We start from the raw sequence: 11,949 nt of genomic DNA on the forward strand, positions 1-11,949 counted from the left end.
ACCCAGTGTTCTGGTTTTATTTAGTGAGTCATGGGCTACAGTGGCAGCTTCTGTAAGAAGCTGCTAGAAGTAGTTTCTCCTTTGTCCGGTAGACTCAACCAGGCCTAGGGCAGACCCGCTGCTGGCCAGGGCCGAGCCAGTTGGTAGCAGAATGTTCTGTGATAATGCCTCTGTGATAACGTATTTAAGAGGGGGAAAAACAGGAAAAAATAACTATTCTGGAGGGACTGCACCCCGTGGACAAAATGACCCACGCTAGAGCAGTTCATGAAGGGCTGCAGCCCGTGGGAGGGACCCCACGCTGAAGCAGGGGAGGAATGTGAGGAGTTCTTCCCCCGAGGAGGAAGGAGCAGCGTAAAGCAATGTGTGATGAACTGGCTGTAACCTCCATTCCCTCTCCCCCTCCACTCAGGGCAGGGGAAGGTGGTAGAGATAATGTTAAGCCTGGGAAGAGGGAGGGGTGGGGGGAAGTTATCTTGTTCTCTGTATCATTCTCCTGCTTTGGTTTTAATAAAAAACAAATAGTTTTCCCCAAGTCGAGTCTGTTTTGCCCATAACAGTAACTTGAAGGATCTCTCCCTGTCCTTGTCTCAAACCTCGAGCCTTTTTTCTTATATTATCTCTCTCTATTCTTTTGGAGGGTGGGGAGAGAGAGAGAGAGAGAGAGAGACTGCATAGTTAGGTCCCGAGTAGGGCTAAACCACAGTACCTAGCAAGGCAGTTCATAATGGCTAGTGAAAACAGAGAAGTTTGCTAAAATTGCTAAAGAAATACCAACTGTAGGAACTCAAGGGTGACCCATAGAGTTTGCGTTACTTTTCCCCCCTTGTTTCTCTAACATCAGTAGTATGGAGGAGTTTCAACTGTTTGTGGTCCTGATCGTTTTGAAGATGACCTTTGATCACACTTAATTGTATCTTGGTATAACTCAGTACCTTGTGATACGATGCTGAGAAGCAAAGGCCAGAGGTTGAGCAATTTCTTTGAAGATCAAAATAATTTAATTAGCACAGAAATAGCTTAATTAGAAGACCATGAGCAGCAGAGCTGAAAAACTTATAATAATTTTTTTTTCTGTGTTATCCAGTGTTACGTAGTATTGTTTATGAAGACTGTCATCTTGGTAGTCGTGGCTTCAGAGTAGACGTCATTCCATAGCTTTTATTAAAACCACCTTACAGAGTGTTTTTTCTGTTCCTGATGTCATTCAGTTCCTGTCCAGAATTCTTGCTTAAATACCTGTTTTGAGTGATTTGACAGAAATAATAGAAAGTTCTAGCTCGGTTTAAAAAAAACTATTCCTATCTTGCAACAGGTTTTCAAGGTTCATTGCCCACGTGTACTTTTTGGTCATGTACCTAATGAACCAAAGTGAACATTTCTACTGTGTATATATATACACATACATTAATTTCATTAGGTAGCATTTCATTATGTCTTAAAGCTTTATAGCAAATATTCTCGCTTCCCTGCCAACTGTAGGTGCTCCTTCATTATAATAATAATAACTGATATTACTACAAGGCTGAAAGATATACCAAAATCAGGAGCTACTGTGTGTTTTTAATGAATCTTTTTGACTAATCAGCCCTTTCTGCATGAATTCTGTTGTTGTTTTATTTTGTTTTTAATTTGAGTAAAATCACTGAATAAAAGCCAGGTGTGTGCTGACTTTATCTGGTATTTTGTATATATATCAAATTTCTTGCATGGTTCCCTTTCACTCTTTTTACTGAGGATCATCTTGTCATAAAGCATTGTCTTCAGGGAAGCGTCATATACTTCATGAATACATTTGCTGTATTAGAGGAACCAACTGTCTTGAACCTGAAATGATTCTTCAGTTCTGCTTACTCTTTAGAGGCCCAAAATGTATCTAACTTTTTGTTTAAGGAGCCTGCATTTTCAGTACTGTGTTCTTTTTAGTCATTTTTCAGCTTACCGGTGGCCTTGTGTTGTCAGAGCCAATTCTGAAAGATTGAAATGAAAAGTATTTTGGTTAGATTTTGTTATGGAATCTTGCTGAAGTCTTTGAGTTTTGTTTGTTGGGGAAGGCGTCCTAAAAATCTAGTTAGCTCTTCATAACTTGATGAGTTGTGAACTTTGAAGTATTTTTTTTCCCAGTGACTTTGTCCAGTGGTCTATTCAATTTTTTTTTTTTATCATCGTCCCTATGAATGTCAACTGAAGATGTAGTAGAAACTTGTGAAAGGGAACTTAAGATAGGGGGATGTGCTTTGTATGACTGACAGAACACAACAGATGAAATTTATTTGTTGCACAGGACTCAGAGACATTGTGAGCTTAGGTATTTGGGATACTTTGCAGCTGAGTAGGCCGCATAGTCATTGTAGAATATTTCTGTATTGCTTTTAATTGGCTTTTCCTTCTGGAATATCACTGTATCAGAAAGACTGACTAGCATTAACTAGTCCTTCCGTTTAACTTTCTAAGGAGTAAGGAAGACTTTGAAAGGGACATATTCAGGAGAAAAGGAGCATCTTTGATAAGTGGCATATTTATAAATATTTTTTCTCCTTATGCTGATGTATGATGCTACTTTTTTTTACCCTTTTTCACATAATGCAAAATAGTTGTGGAAAAACAGTAAGAAATAGTTAAAAACAGTCCAAAACAAATAGCTGGATTTGATTATTACACAGCACTGTATTTCTTTACAGCATTGGTATAAAGGAGAGTTACTCTAACAATTTTTCTGACTACTTTTTTGAGTGTTGGCATTTGGTTTATTCAGTCAATGCTTTATGTCTGCATCTGAGGCTGTGGGAAAATAGATACAGTTGATTGATGTTTTAGAAATAATATGCAATAACATGAAAATGACACTAATGTAAGAAGGGCTAGCGGAAGGTTGCTTATAGAGGTGAACATTGATCTACATGTTGAAACTCAAAATTGGATTCACAGAGCTTAGGCACACAAAACAGCCTAAGTTTGAAACAGAGAAGCAAGGAAGAAAGGTATGAAATTAAATATATTTAGGGGATTTATCTATCATTTAAATGTGATTTTTTTTTTTAGAAACTGAAAACTTAAACTAGAGGGAGCATTTCAGGTACTAATTAGTTTCTTTTCTTAAATATTGATTTTAAAAATATATGGGTTTTTTGTGTCAATACTTCATAGACTTCAACAGCCAACTGTAAATCTTGAATTTAACATTTGCCAGTCACTTAACAGAGCAGACTCCCACTCAAGTTTAGGTCTTTCCATTTCTCTAGTTTCATTATTACATATATGCGGGGGCAGCAGGGGCAATAAGTATTAAAAAAAACCTGTTAGAACCTTTAATGACATATGTCTCATATGCTTAAAACTCTATATTGTGCTTGAGCTCTCTTTCCAGTTACTGGGGTACTACTTTCTCATCCAGAAACCTGGTCTGGTCTCATAGCTGACCCTGCTCTGAGCAGAGGTTGGTCTAGAGACCTCCTGAGATCCCTGGTAGCCTGAATTATCCTGTAAGCCTATGATTCAGTATCAGGCTTGTTTGTTTGCAGTATGTAAATATGAATGTATGCATAATAATAGTAATGTAAATTGCATTGGTTTGCCTTGAAAGTAAACAGTGCAATATATATATATATATATACACACATTCATGATTTTTAAGAAAGCAGACACATGTTTCTGTTTAAGAAAGATTCTTCTTTTAAATTTTATTATTTCTGAATGAGTTTATTTTTTATTTTTTTCTGAATTTTAAAAACTTTTGTTACAAATCCAATATATATAAAACCATTTACTGACAGCTGATAACATTAAAATAATAAGATGTCAGAAATTTTACAATATAAAGTAAGTGCTTAAAAATTGTGCCATAAGTACAAACATTTGCTAGTAAAATTTCTGAAATAATCATTAAACACCTGCTATCATCCCTACTCATTCTTTGCAGGGGATGGAGTGCTAGATCTCTCTACAAAGAAAAGCGCAAGGTTGGAAGAACCAAAATATGATCCATTGTGTTCTGAAAACTCAGTGTCTGGGTAAGCAACCTTTAGGACTCTTTGACTTATGTGAAAAACAATCCAAGTTTCTCTTCTCTGAAGTCAGGTTTTATGTTCATAACATATTTGTATATACTGACACACACAGTGGTTCCTACTTCGCTTTCAAAAGAATTTTCGTCACTCATAAGTGTGTGTCTATGTATATATCATATGTTTCATTTGTCTTTTTTCTTTTTTCTGTTTAAAGAAAAGTTATCAGAACAATCACCAAACTTTAGTTCATGTTACTAAAAATGAATGGAAAATTTATTACCTAACACATGAAAAGTAGTAGGATAGTAGAAGAAAAAGTAAAGATATTATTTCAGAGTTTATTTAGGAAACTTATATTTTGGACAAAAATTTCCATGTTAATATTTAGATTTAAAATATTCTTCAACTAACATGAACAAGTTAAATGACTATTTTCTATAATATTCCTTAAAAAGAGAGAGAGAGAGCAAGTACCCGAGAGAGAGAGAGAGAGCTCTTAATCATCGTACTTATACTTACATCATGGTTCTGACTATGGTGTGTGGTGGCAAGTGGTTAAACTTCTTTATTCAGCAAGAAACATGTTATTGCATCTACTGAAAGCTACCACAAAACTAGTGAATGAATTGTTTTGTTGGATTTTGTTATGATCTTGGCATCCTCCCATCCACTAGCCATAGCAGGACCCCTGTTGTCACCTGTACGTCTTACCAAATAACTTATTACAAATAGGAGTACAATAGCAGGATTTGTTGAATGATGTAAAATTGCATTTTATTAATTTGCTGATATGAAGAAGCTTTAAAATTAATATGATTTTGTAATTAGAGAGCTGTAAATAGTGACTAGAAGCTTTTAAAACTGTGTTTTATTTTGCCAGAATGGACTTGATTGTTAACTACAGCACTTTATCTTATTGTTGTAGAAAGCCTAGTTTTGTGTAAGTCTGGGATGTTTGTTTGTAGTTATGTACTTATTGCTGCAAATTTTCTATGAGGGGGTTGACTCTTTTATTACTTGTTTAGCGGTAACGTCACGTTTCTACTAACAAAAACTCCTTCAGGATTTGGGTATTTTAACGGAACGTTAATTGTATAATTAAAATTACAACAGTGTTGCTCTGCAAGCATGTGAACAAGGGAATATAGCAAGCACATGAGAATATTATAAAATACTGAGCTAGGATATAAAGTTCTTGGAAGGGCTGCTGTAGAAGCCACCGTATGATTTTTGACACACTGTCCTACCAGAACTGTAACATTTTGCTAGGATAATCATTTAACTACCACATCTCAAAGGCTTAAAAGTATCAGAAGCAGTGATGTTACCGAAGCAAGGAGTATAATAAAGGAGTGGACCCTTCCCTTCCATAGCTGTGTGAGAGTCTCTCATACATCAGTTTACCATCGTTTCATTCCATCCATCCAGGAGACTACACAGACACAGAGAGGACTATGTGGAAAGAAGTGCTGAGTTTGCAGATGGTTTGCTCTCAAAAGCTTTGAAAGACATTCAGTCTGGAGCACTGGACATAAATAAAGCAGGCATACTTTATGGCATACCTCAAAAAACTTTACTTCTCCACTTAGAAGCCTTACCAGCAGGAAAGCCTGCACCTTTTAAAAACAAAACTCGAGATTTCAATGATAGTTACTCATTTAAAGACAGTAAAGAAACTTGTGCAGTCCTACAAAAAGTAGCCTTGTGGGCAAGAGCTCAAGCAGAGCGCACAGAAAAAAGTAAACTCAGTCTACTTGAAACCTCAGAATTAAAATTCCCAACAGCTTCCAGTTACCTCCACCAGTTAACTCTACAGAGAATGGTCACTCAATTTAAAGAAAAAAGTGAAAATCTACAATATGAAACTTCAAGTCCTACTGTACAATTAAAAATTCCTCAGCTAAGAATAAGTTCTGTGTCCAAACCACAGTCTGATACTGCTGGTCTTCTGGATGTTATGTACCACGTTTCTAAAACCTCCTCAGTCTTAGAAGGATCAGCTCTTCAAAAATTGAAAAATATACTCCCTAAACAGAACAAAATTGAATGTTCTGGACCTGTAACTCACTCAAGTGTTGACTCATACTTTCTGCATGGGGACCTCTCTCCTTTGTGTCTTAATGCTAAGAATGGGACAGTAGATGGAACCTCAGAAAATACAGAAGATAGTTTGGATCGTAAAGATAATAAGCAACCAAGAAAAAAACGTGGCCGCTATCGGCAGTATGATCATGAAATAATGGAAGAAGCAATTGCAATGGTAATGAGTGGGAAAATGAGTGTTTCCAAAGCACAAGGAATTTATGGGGTACCTCACAGCACTTTAGAATATAAAGTAAAAGAAAGATCTGGAACATTGAAGACTCCACCGAAGAAGAAACTCCGATTACCAGATACTGGCTTATTTAATATGACAGATTCAGGGACTGGCAGCTGCAAGACTAGTAGCAAGCCTGTGTAGAATAATTGTTAGCGAATTGTTTTGTGTGTGTGTATGTATGTCTGTATACACACACTGTGTGAGAAATACATATGCTCACTCTGACAGAAGACGTGAAATTATACAGTTCAAACACCACATACATGCCTTTTGAAAAATAGTTTTATTCAGGGTTTTCACTGTGGACAGAATTAGAGTTGCTCACTTAATTCTGGTAGTGTGTATTTAATATAATCCTTGTATAAATAGGTGAAAAGATTCAGGTTTTATTTAGTAGTCAGTAGCATAAAGATGTTTTGGGAAAACAAGTATTTGTCATGTGAAGCATAATTTTTAATTGATGAAGAACCACTCCACCCGTTCAATAATCCATCTTACTATGGAAATACACAAGCAAGGGTTAGCAGACTTTTATACTTCACAGAATACTTGCAATAAATTGTAAGTAACTCAGATTATACAAATGAAGGCATTTTTTCAAAAAGCTAGTTCCTTGCAGGGAAGTGGATTTGTGAAGTATTAGTAGGATATAGTACCTTCTGTGAAAGAAAAAAGTTCATCTTACTTAAATATCCAATACAAGTAAGAGAAGCATTTCATTACTAAAAATGTGTGTTTAGCAGGCATAAACTGCATTTTTTTATCATTTTAAGAAAATTTTGTTGTTTGTTTAGAAAGAAATTGGTGTTTACAAAGTGTACACTTATGAAACCTGAGAAATTACTGTAGTTATAGAATTATTAAATATGAAATAAGATGGAATACTAAGAGCATAAAATAATTTAAACTTTAACATAATTTTCCTTTTTTAGTTTGACTAATAAGGTAACTTGTAAGGTTTAAAAAGAAAGTTGGAATGCAACTTAGAGCATGTTCATAATGTGCACAGAATGAGCTTGAGAATGATTTGGGTTTGTTTGGTTTTTTTTTTTTTTTGTTTAAATGTGCTGGTTGATGTTATGACTACTTAAAATTTATTTAAGGATTGTGTCACACTCCTATTGAAAAACCTCACTGTAACTGTAATGTATTTGCTGCTGTGACATTTCAAAACATTTTCAGTTTATCAAAATGAAAACCGTTACATTATCATTTTGCTAATAACCAAATTTGCAGTTCAGGGTCTTGATAGAAATACAAATATTAAACAGTGAAGCTGTTTTGAACTTTCAATAATATAAATTCTTTATAAATTTGGTAGTTAGAAGTTAGGCAGTTAACTTTAAATACGTAACTTTTAATAGAATTTAAGGGAGACCATTTACCTTCATATTGCAGTTTTTACATGAATTTCAAAGTATTTGCATTGGACTTTATATCATACTTAATTTTTTTGTATAATATCACAAAGTATATGTCTACATGTGAAGAATGGGGGCTTGCTTCATACATTCAATACTGAATATCAATGCCCTTTTCCTCTCAAAATCTAATTTTTTCTGTATACATCTAATTTGGCATAGAAAAATATTTTTCTCCAACTTTTATAGATTTGGTGCACATGCATACATTTTTTTCCCTACATAAATTTGCATGTGTATAGGTTAATTATATAAATGAAATGGGGCATTAGATACATATGGGCCACATCAGGTAATCTGGTTTATAGATAGACTTGCCATTAAATTCAGTGGAGAGCATACTGCAATATTAATGGCAAAATCTAGCCCATATTTATTAACGCTACTAAAAAATAACAACTTCCATTTTAAAACAGAATAATCCTTTGAAACTGCACAACCGGTATCTCAGTTCTTTGGTCTCTCACACCTATACTGAATCTTCTTCAGTGATTAAGGTTTACTTGCATATTACAGAATGAATCCTTTTTTTTTAAGCAGAACTGTACCTGATAACAAGGAGGTCACAAAACAGCAGATGTCAGGGTCATCTTTCATTTTAAAAGAATTAAGCCATATTTTGTGAGGGCCAGAAGGATTAATTTATGAATACTTCCCCACTGAAAAATGAACTTGAAAAAAACTTAACTGTTTCAAGATCTGTCTTTATACAGTTTTACTTGCAAAAATTTTGGGCTTCAATACATTGCCTAATGTTTGTACCATACTGATGTTTTCTACTCCTCAGAAAATGCTATAAATTTGAGTCAGAAGTTTATATTGAAGGCAAGTTGCAGTACTCTTTTTATATAATTTAAAAGATGACCTGACCAAAAAACTAACAGGATTCATAAAATCAGGGATCATTTTACTATTGACTTAACAGTACTCAGTAGTTTTGTATGTAATATTATAATTAATTTTCAACATTTTAGTACTTGTATTTATTTTTTGGCCAGAAATAGTATATTAAAATATTTTTTGATAGTTTATAGATGATACTCAACCTTTAAGTGTTTAAAGGAACAGAATTGTTTGTTTCTAATTATTAGGCTAACCTTTGATTACACAACGAAGGAAAGGCAGGGAAATGTGTAGATTCTCCTTATCCAACCCCTATGTATTCCATTAAATGTCATTTAAATTACACATTTTGAACTGTTTTATAAATTCAGTTACCAGTCACTACTTAGTAATTGACAATTTCTGAAAGTTCCTGTTTCAGCAGAATTTTAAATGAAGGCGAAAGCAAGCCCTACATGCTTTCTACTTATTTGAATGTTTCTCAAGTATTTTATATTAAAAAACAGTGCCTCTGTTTTTAGAACTACTGCTCAGTAAAGCTGTTTAAACCATTTCTGGTAGCTAATGACAATTTTATATTAAATTGTATATTAACTTTAGTGAGACTGATTTTTTTAGTTGTTTACAGTACAAATACTTGTATTTGGTTTTTTAATTGCAGTATTTCCATTGTCGCAGTAATTTAGTAAAACTCTGTGGCTGCCTTGATTTTTGACAGATTTTTGTTAACAACTGATTTTTAGGTAATTAGTTATATTTATGCATAAATCAATTGCACTATAATTCATGAATTATTTATTACAATATTTTCTAATGAATTCCATGTATTTGTCTTGTGTTGTAAATGTACTGTAATTCTGTTTCTTCTTTGTGTTGTTATATTCCTAAATCTGATTGTATGAATTTAATTGTTTAGTTAACGTGTTTCTACGTTGTAATTTGTAGTAAAGCACTTCAATGCTTTTGCACATAAATTTACAACACTGATGTGTGATTGATTTGCTCATTCAGTAAAAAAAAAAAAAAAGAAAGAAACAAAAACCTGTACACTGACTCATTTGACTTACTCCTGAGGCACAAGTTTATTAGCAGTGGCATAAGATCAAGAACTGTACAAGTTAAGCACATAATGACTAACTTAGGATGAGAATTTTATATATCAGAAATAGTAGCTTTAAGGAGGGATGATTTCTCAGGATTGATGCATTACTTGTAAATGAGAAGAAATTCAGAAAACTAATTTTATAGCAGTTACATCCTTTAGTTTGCAGCTAAAAATTATTATATATTATAGATAATATACCACTTTTTTGAGGGATTTATTTACTTAGTAAAGTTAGAAAACAAACATTTCTATAAGATAAATTTATATTTCTGTAATAGTTCTGTGCAGTTCATATGAGTACTTGAAAGTATGTTCTGTTCCCAGTTTTGTTCCTGATCCCAGTCTGCAAAGAGGTTGCTAGATTGATCTATATTGTCTGACTGACACGACAGAGGATAGAATGCTAAGGAAGGAAATCTTTTGGGAGTTCTCTGATAGAGCTCTTTCCTGGTTGACTTTTGGATTTGTGGAGGAGACAAAGATTTACTTTTATATACATAAAATAATATGCTGAAAGGCTAGTATGTAACCTTATCACATCTCTGCCTTTGTGCCAGTTTTGGACTCCAATCAATTCCCACTCCGTGCTATTAACTGCATCTGCCTTCCAGCAGGGAAATAATGTCATTCCATGCTTAACTTTGGTCTTCAGAGGTATTATGCACAAAATAAAGGTACTGGGGAGTCGTGCATATTGATCCTCTCACCTCGCAACACTTCCATTTCCTACCCACTCTCTCTAGCTGTCTTTTTGTGTGTAATTTTTAGGAAGTGCAAGACTGTTCTGTGAAGGAAGTATACAGTTGTGAAAGTGATAGCTCTTCCTTCTATGAAATTATTCTTTAAGCCTTTTATCTTAAGGATAGTCTAAACTACTGTGTGACAACACAAATTTAAAGGGCATAGGAAAGAATTGCAAGACACTGAAATGTAATTCCATAATTGTATTGAAAAGCTACTAAAAATTAGTTTGTTTAAATATATGGACATCTCTACAGAGAGACACTTTAAAGAAAATATGTTGCTTTAATCCTTTAATTTGTTTCCGCAGTAAGTTCTCTTCTCAAATGGCAACCAAGTAAGGAGTCAATGTGTTTTCACAAACTTGGAAGATTATTTGAATGTGGTACTATTCCAACATAACAGGGGAAGTTGTCTGTCAGCTTTAGAAACTAACACACACTGAAAGAAAACAGTTTATAGACATTACACAGGGGTAGATAGCTAGGAAAGAAATAATATTAGAAGAACATCCAGTATGTCTGTGATAACCAGGATATTACTTTTATATGATGGGTCAATCTCCACATAGCAAATTCAAAGCAGTTTTGAGGCCTTTGGAAATTTGGTAACTGACTTTGAGAAGGTATTTGGACTCTGGAAGTTTCTTGCACCAGTGAGCGTATTTTAAATAGCAGTTACACATACAAGGCCTCTACAATTAAAGCTCCCAAGTGAAACTCCTGTAGACATACCTTGCAAATCTAGACAGACAAAGATAACTGTCTAGAGATTGAGTCTACAAAGTCTGTACTATAGCCATCTTTTTAGCAAATTAATACTTAACAAATTTACTGTGATTTACAAATAAAACATTGAAGACCTAGTGCCATGTTCATCTTTTTCTCTCTAGCCTTTCAAAACATTGTTTAATTAAAGTCATGGTGGTGGGGAGGGCAATTAGTTTTTATCCATAATTGTATTACCAGAATAAGCTTTCTTTTCCCAAGTGCAGTGATATGGTTCGACACCTTGTGACTCCTGAGTTTGTTGGAGTTTGAGTAACACTCAGACTCTTCTCAGTGTAGTGGCATTGCAAAAGCAGTTAAATTCTTATAATGGCACGCCCTAGAATAATGCTGGTTTTACTTAGATTACAAGTGCAAAAAGGTGTTGTTTTTTTTTTCCTAAGACTTCAATTATTTCAGTTTAAACATAATTGTAATTCCAACTAGTACAATCACAATAACCTTAGACTTTTATGAGTTAGTATAATGTAGGTGCTTGGTTTTGAATATACATAATTTCATACTAAATATAGGAGAAGGAAAAAGCATGAGGAATTATTAAGCATAGTTGGCTGGTTTTAAGCTCTAAACTTTAAAATCTGTGTGGGACAATAAAAAAAGACATATTTGTATGTATAACTTCCAATAAGAATTTTTAAGCTGAAAGTTGTTATTGATGCTAATAACATTGAGTGTGAGCTAACTAATGAATAGATAACTTCATATAATTACATTAAATTTTAAA

General features: G+C 34.0%; 1 protein-coding gene across 7 annotated transcripts in view; it reads left to right on the forward strand.

The window, feature by feature from the left end:
• Positions 1-11,949, forward strand: part of LCORL (ligand dependent nuclear receptor corepressor like) — an 86,448-nt gene that overhangs the window by 52,674 nt on the left and 21,825 nt on the right. For 5 of the 7 annotated variants that reach the window (XM_086746937.1, XM_086746935.1, XM_086746936.1 and 2 more), the window contains exons 6-7: positions 3,920-4,010; positions 5,436-9,638. In XM_086746937.1, the coding sequence (XP_086603063.1) occupies positions 3,920-4,010; positions 5,436-6,468 (1,124 nt within the window). In that variant the 3' untranslated portion in view covers positions 6,469-9,638. Of the gene's footprint in view, positions 1-3,919; positions 4,011-5,435; positions 9,639-11,949 lie in introns of those variants that run through there. The other 2 variants (XM_086746934.1, XM_086746941.1) reach the window with 2 other exon arrangements.

Source organism: Chlamydotis macqueenii, chromosome 4, assembly GCF_036417535.1.
Source record: "Chlamydotis macqueenii isolate bChlMac1 chromosome 4, bChlMac1.mat, whole genome shotgun sequence".
Classification (NCBI taxonomy): domain Eukaryota; kingdom Metazoa; phylum Chordata; class Aves; order Otidiformes; family Otididae; genus Chlamydotis; species Chlamydotis macqueenii.